General features: G+C 37.4%; 1 protein-coding gene across 2 annotated transcripts in view; it reads left to right on the top strand.

The window, feature by feature from the left end:
* The window catches only part of SPAG9 (sperm associated antigen 9), a 34,717-nt gene extending 31,892 nt beyond the window's left edge, over nt 1-2,825 (top strand). For both annotated transcript variants that reach the window (XM_009587903.1, XM_009587904.1), the window contains 2 exons: nt 171-308; nt 2,213-2,825. In XM_009587903.1, coding sequence (XP_009586198.1) covers nt 171-308; nt 2,213-2,328 — 254 coding nt within the window. In that variant the 3' untranslated portion in view covers nt 2,329-2,825. The remainder of the gene's footprint in view (nt 1-170; nt 309-2,212) is intronic.
* The last annotated feature ends 4,301 nt before the right edge of the window (nt 2,826-7,126 follow it).

The following is a 7,126-nucleotide window of genomic DNA, read 5'->3' on the forward strand; positions in this document are numbered from 1 at the left end:
TTTAGAGAGATAAAATTGGAGCAAAGCTAGCTTTCTGTCCCTCGTTGAAGAGATACTAGAATCCAAAGTTAAGTGTATCATTAGGCATTAAGTATGTCATCCCATGACTAAATACAGGTGGTGGCATTCTGTGAGATGTGGCATAAAAATGTATTCTGTTTTTAATCCAGGTCAGGTGGTTTGCCCACAGAGTAGTGGTGGAACAGAGCTAGCGGCTGATAAACCGGCCCAAGAGTCCTTCAACCAGAGTCCCTTAAAATCGATGTTGGTGATAAGTGGTGGAGAAGGATATATTGACTTCAGAATGGGTAAGAAAACTGAGCTTAAAATCAGTTGTAACCTCTTCATACTGAAAGGTCATTAACCATATAATAACTTCCATTGTGATTGCAGAGTGCATTTGTGTGGTCAGCCAGTACATAGTCTTTACAAAGCAAGTGTGAGGATAGAAGTATCTTTACTCACACCCACACTCATACCCTCCCTCCTTCCCCCTTCAGCAGCATCTCCTCCTCCCAAGAAACCATGACCTCCGAGATGACTGTGTAAAAAGGTTTATTTGAAACTCTGCTTTGGAGTCATGTACCACCTTACCGTTTATGCTTTCAGTCTTGCTTTGACAGGTTAGTTTTCCATCTCAAACTGCTGGAAAACATGTCCTTAGTTACTTAAATATGCAGACTGACTATAAAATAAAGTCACGTATTACATGAAGAACACTCAAACTAAAATTTATTCATTTTTGAGTGAACAGGGAAAAAGTAGTTCACTGTTATCTTTGCATGCCCTTCTTATTTTGATCACTGCTTTTCTTGGATAACACTTTTGCATGATCTAGCCCATAAAAGATTTCTTGTGTAAACATTGTTTTTAATTGAAGCTTTTGGAGAAATATAACAAAATGAGAGTGGTTGCGATTCTATGCTTAGAATCTGCAGCTGGAGACCGTGACAAAAAGTGCATAAAAAAGTCACAACTCCTAGACCTGGTTTTGACCTTTTGCCTAAATCTGTCTATAGTGTTTTCCAAAAACAAACAAACAACAAAAACTCCCACAAAAACCACTACAAAGGAAAACCCATGAAGGCTAGCCCAGATTCTGTCATCCCACGAGTCAATGAAAAACAAGATCCTCCTGGTAACCACAGTGGAGTTACGTGGGAGGCAGGACTTCAGGCAATTCTCTGCCACACTGTAGCAAGTATTAAAAACCCTGCATGCATTTCAAGCAAGCTGGTATAGCCGCATACCAAATGTGCTGTCCTTGTGGCATGATGCAAAGCCATGAACTTAAGCATCAGTACTGTAGCTGCGTTAGCTCAGCTATTACCACATCAGTGCAGCAAACTGGCTCAAGAGCAAGTTCAGGCTATTCTATGTTTAGATTCCTCAGACCTCCAAAGTAGTCTAACCAGAAAACCAGCCAAACTGTGACTTGAAACCTTCCTGAAGTTGTAGGTCAGTTCCCATTTCATCTGATTAAACTGACGTTCTTCTGTACCACAAGACTGCCTCTGTATTGATGTTTATTACTGTCTACGTGCAGTTTTGTTTAGTGGTTAGCCTGTCACCTTTGATCCAAGTCAGCTCGTGTCATCAAGAGTTTAGACGCAGTTACAAAACTGCTCTTCTCTTTTGAAGAGCAGTGACGGAGAATAGGCTTAAGGCTGTCGTGTGTCAGTGTGTGCAGAGTTGTAACAAGCTAGGATAACTAGAACAAGAGGAAAGAAGGGGAAAGGTTCATCATAGACGTGAATGTTGCATTGTCTCACTTGTGCTCAATTACTGCCCTTACTTCTAGAGCACTTTATATGGTTTATGTGTTTATGCTAGCACACTTTCTAGTAGCGTAACCATCTCCATTTCCGCCTGGGAGATACTGCAAGTTTGCAAATTAGGTTGTTTCTCTGCCTCAAAGAGTTATAAGTAATGAAATGTGTAGAATATGGATACTTAGAAAACTACAGTTAATTTTGGGGGCTAGAACTGAAGAATATGACCATCAGAATACTATGCTCTGAAATAATTATGCAACAGACTTTCAGTCTGTAATGTACATATTCACAATCTTGCATATGCTTTTATATGAGCATATGGCAACTACTGTCTTTTATAGTGCTTTTCTTGTAAATCTAGATGTCACTTGTCTTGCTGCATTTGGTGTTAATACTGGTTTTTACTGGCTGCCTGAATCAAAGCCGTTGTTTTTCAGGTGATGAAGGTGGAGAATCTGAGCTCCTTGGAGAAGCTCTACAACTTGAACCTTCTGTAGCCAAAGCTGAGAGGAGTCACTTGATAGTGTGGCAAGTAATGTGTGGCAGTGAGTGAGCTTGTAGGATGCAGCTGGAGACCTTAAAAAAGAAAAAGCAAAAAAAAAAAAAGCAAAAAAAAAAAAGCTTCTGCATGTTTTTTTATTTTGTGAAACCTGTTTCACTACATGATGTTGAAGCATTTCTTTGCTGTTTAACTTCATATTGCGGATCTGTCATACCTTTAACTATACAGGAACTAGCTTGTGCTGTTTTACTGCACCCGTGTTACATGGAACAGTATAATGAAATCAGATATTTCTCAAAACTGGTGTGCACACCATAGCAAGCAACTGAGACATTAGTTTTACTGTACGACAGCAATCTAATGTAGTTCACTTCTTTGGTAGTCTCACTTGAGTTCAGCTTTATTACAACTGAGCTTCAATTCACTGTATAATGCATTGAGTAAAACAGCAAAGTTATTCCCAGAGTATTAAAAATTTGACAAATTATAAGGTGGATTATTAAGACTCATCTAAATATTCAGTGAGGGCTAAAGCAAACTGTAAATTTCAGCTTATGTTTTCAAACCTGAAAAATCTTGCATATATAGTGTATACGGTTTAATTTGTTACGTTCATCAGAATTTCGGGGGGGGGAGAGGGGATTGTGTAGGAATTAAGATGACAATATTTAAATAAAATTACATGTTTTCACTATTGAACCTTAAAGTTTGAGAACTGCTGCCCTCAATAATGAGCAATTTTGAGTATAGTGTTTTCCCATTTCCCTGACATGTAACAACTCGGTTTCCAAAGGGTATTCTTAGGATGATTTAAATTTTGAAAATAATGGTAAAATTCTTGAACAGGGGATATGTTTTGTTCTTTTCTTGTCTTAATTCCTTATGTCCTAAGCACTAGAATGATCTTCTCTGCCTAGCTGGTCAAACTCATGAGGCACTACATGTGTGAAGGTTAGAGACCTCGATTAGAGCATGAGAAAAGACTGAGAGTGTACAGGAAAAATGCATTCTGCCCAAGTGAGATTGTAAACGAACTTTAGTGCCAGATAATTAGGTACAAAATGTTTGGGGTTTTTTTTTGTAGTTGTATAGCCCAATTTAGTAAAAAAAAAAAAAAGTTTAGCAACAATGTTAGCAGGTAACACTAAGATTGAGTAAATTGATGAAAGTCAGGAGACTCTAATATTAGGCTGACATTCTGTCTACTCACCATCTATTTTTTTAACCGTAAATGTGAGTTGAAGACTGTCTTCCTTTTACATTGAATTTCCTACATTAGTATCAGACCTAAGTTAAACACTTCATGATTTCTGTACTTCAGAATATTTTAAAACCCAGATTTGTTCTTTCACTTAGTCTCTGGAAAGTAAAAGTTTTGAGGGGTTTTAATAAACATCCAGCACTTACCCTCAAAAGGCTGGGACTGTTCTGTTCGGATTAGCAGAGAAATTTAGTAACTTGATTATGTGAGAGAACTGAACAGTTTCAGAGGCGTAAATATAGAAACACTTTTTTAAAACTGCCTAAACATTTTTATGCAATAGGAGCAGTTCTGGTCTATCAGGCAAACATGTGTTTATATATTTTCTTAATTTTTTAAATGAACACATTTAGCTGAGGTCTATTGTGTAAATATATATTTAGGCAGCTTTTTCAAATGCATATCATAGCTGATAAACCAGAAAAACTCCATTCAGGTCTATTGGTTAGATTTATATGTATAAATACTTTTTAAGCGACATATTTTGTACACAGCTGTTCCTCTCGTAAATATGTATTTAGGACATGAACTATGTAGTAAAAATCCTTATTAAAGATGTCTAATATCTTGGTAGTATTTTTCTCTTCAGAATGCCAAAAGTGATGAGAGCATGTTGTTCATAATTTGCTTTCCAAATTCATCTTTAACATCACTGTTAAAGTACTTTGGCTTAAATATAAAGTCTAGGGGCTTTTTAAAAATTATACAAATACAGAAAGTAAACTGACTAAACACTCTTAGAAAGACCTATTTAAAACTTATAGACATGTATGCTGAACCTGAAGCACATCTGAATTAACTTACGAAATCGGATGTCCAAGAAAAATGCTGTCTAAACTTTTACTGTTGTGCAGAATCTTCACTGTGAGTGGTGCAGTTTCATTGCTTGCTGCCATTTTCTTTAATTTTTTTTCCTCTTTGGAAAACAGAGTCTCCAAAGCTTTTACTCACTGCTTGATTGTCACATTCTCATGTTCTCAGAAAAAAAGCGCACAATTCTGTTCCTTCATTCTTGTATAGCATTTTATTTGTAATTAGTGATGAGCTGTTTTCTCTGAATGGCTTTACTGCTATCAAATAGAGCAGTTCAATCTGGCAAGTGTGTACCTGGTCTTTTGCCAAATATATCTGGTCCACCGTGCCATTTTAGTCACCTCAGTGGGCCAAGTTTTGCAAATTTTTCAGAGAATGATTGTTTCTGTCCGAAAGTGGAAGGGTTTTAAAGAAAACAGTAGGTTAACTATGTACCACTGTGGGTGTAGATAAAGGCATGTGCACTTCTCTGTATTTCTCATTCAAAAACTTTATCCCCTATCCTAAGGTACAGTAGATTAAATGGGTCCCTATTGTCATCACAGTGCACTGGGATTTGTAAACTTTACTTAAGGTTGCTTTGAATGGTGAATAAAGCACGCAAAACCCCAGGCGTTGAGATGACAATACACACCTACAAATCCGTCTCAAGAATGTGTTTATGCATACACTCATGTGATTAAAGCATCATATAAATAGGAGCTAATCTCTTGATAGCTACAGCTTGTTAATAGTTTGGAAACATTTCGAGCACAAAATATGCAGCACATTACTTGCCTGGGTAAGGGTGTTTGCATGGTAAAGGTGAAATGCGTTGTATAAGCTGCTGCATTGTCCATTTCTTGTAAAGGTCTTCCTGCGTTGGATCAGATAGAGCTGGCAGAGCGTAGACACTTTATCATAGGCTGCCTTAGTAACAAACAAATGTTAAATCTGTTTTATTATACTAACTGTTCTAAAGAACGTGTGTCTTTTAAAATGCTGTGTAACTGAATATTTATTTCCATGTGAGTATTATAAAAGTTACCAAAGGATTAAACCTGACTTAGCACTCTTGTAAGTGGCCCTGTTGAGACAGGGTCTTGTGAAGGCCCTGCCCTGTAAAACAAGACACGGTAAACTCAAATACAGTTCTTTAGGGAAATTAAATGTTTTTTCTAACAGGGTTATGCCATACTGTAACAACCTATGTTGCACCTCAAAGCATTTTTCTATACACTAAATGTCTCTCCTGCCCTCTAACAAGATTAAGTTTCCTTTATTAATTTTGTTGATGCACATTTCTCAATCTTTTAAACATATATTTTAAACATTTTATGGTCTGTAATTTTTGAAAGTTTTGTCTGTTGGACACTTTACGCTGAATTTTACTTGCCTCTGTAATCCGAGATGGATACTACAGCGTTAAACTTGCTGTCTGTTAAAACTTGAGGCTTCTTTTCTGTGAGCAGAAAAGCTCATATAGCAGTGTAGTTATTTCAGTATTTATTTCTATTATTGAATCCATGGGGTTCAGAATGTAACTTTGTACATGAAATATATATAAATATGTATATGAAACATGCATCGGATTGGTGTGTTCTTTGCAGTCTTGTATTAAGTTCAAAGGTTTTTGATGCTACCAGAAGGCATAGTAATTGGGTATTTTACACTAGCAGCCAAATATTGCCATCATAAATACAGGTAGTAATATATTCGAGTCAGCCCACAACTAGTGTAATCCTGCTATCTCATACTGGGCCTAAGCAAAAACTCTGAAGAAAAACTTTGTTCACTGACTGGCTCCCAAATGATGCCTTGCTGTCTTCACCTCTTACATGGTCCCCAAACCTGCTGATTCATAGGTTAAGAACCTAGAGGAGATCCGCTTAACTGCAGCTCAGATGAAATAGGTGCTGGCAATGGAATTTTTTTTCAAATTTTCTTAATTCCTTACCAAAGATTCATCTCAGCTCAAATACATGTTGGTTGCTTACCGCAGCGCAAAAGAAATAGTGTATTTATAAGGCAGAAGAATGAGGACTCAGTGACAAGAGATTAATTTCTACTGCAGAAACAGAACACTCGGCTAGAGCCAGGTTTTAATTTTTTACTGGCTCATCTGCCACTTTCTAACCACATTTGTCCCAGCAAGTTATCTTGATTAGTATGTAACAAGTGGCTGTGCCACTGAAAATATTTGGTTAACCTTTGTTGTAATGGATTGGGGTGGGCCCTCCTCGTGCAATGAAGACATTCTGTCCCCTGGTGTGCTAGGGGCTCGATGCCGTCTAGTCCCTTGTCTTGCCTGTGTGAATGTGCAAGCATATGTTACTCTTGCTTCTCTCCAGCAGTAGAGAAGGGCCTACATAAAGTGGTTGCTTTTGAATACCTCTAGGATGCAAATACTTCATATATGCACGTGCAATCATCCACGGTTCAGAAAACACAGTGTCCTGTTACCAGTGTTGTACCAGCTCGAAATGTTACCATCCTGGTGCTTTTAAAAAAAAAAAAAAAAATCTTTATGCTTATTTACTGGAGTTTTCTCACAAGATTTTTGCCTCTCCAGAACAGATGTACTGACAAATTTCCCTCTCCTCAAGAGTGTATATTCTCGGGATGTGTCCATTCACATGCATGTCACATCATTGCACTGTGCTAAGACAGTTGTGTGTGTGTATTAAATAGGAAGAAGCATCATAAATCTTTACTCTGGAAATGTTTAAGCTCTTCTGGCAGCCCTGACAGCACCTCAAGTCTGTGGGTAAGTAATTTAATTTTTCAGATCCTGTA

Source organism: Fulmarus glacialis, unplaced genomic scaffold (genome assembly GCF_000690835.1).
Source record: "Fulmarus glacialis isolate BGI_N327 unplaced genomic scaffold, ASM69083v1 scaffold16641, whole genome shotgun sequence".
Taxonomy (NCBI): domain Eukaryota; kingdom Metazoa; phylum Chordata; class Aves; order Procellariiformes; family Procellariidae; genus Fulmarus; species Fulmarus glacialis.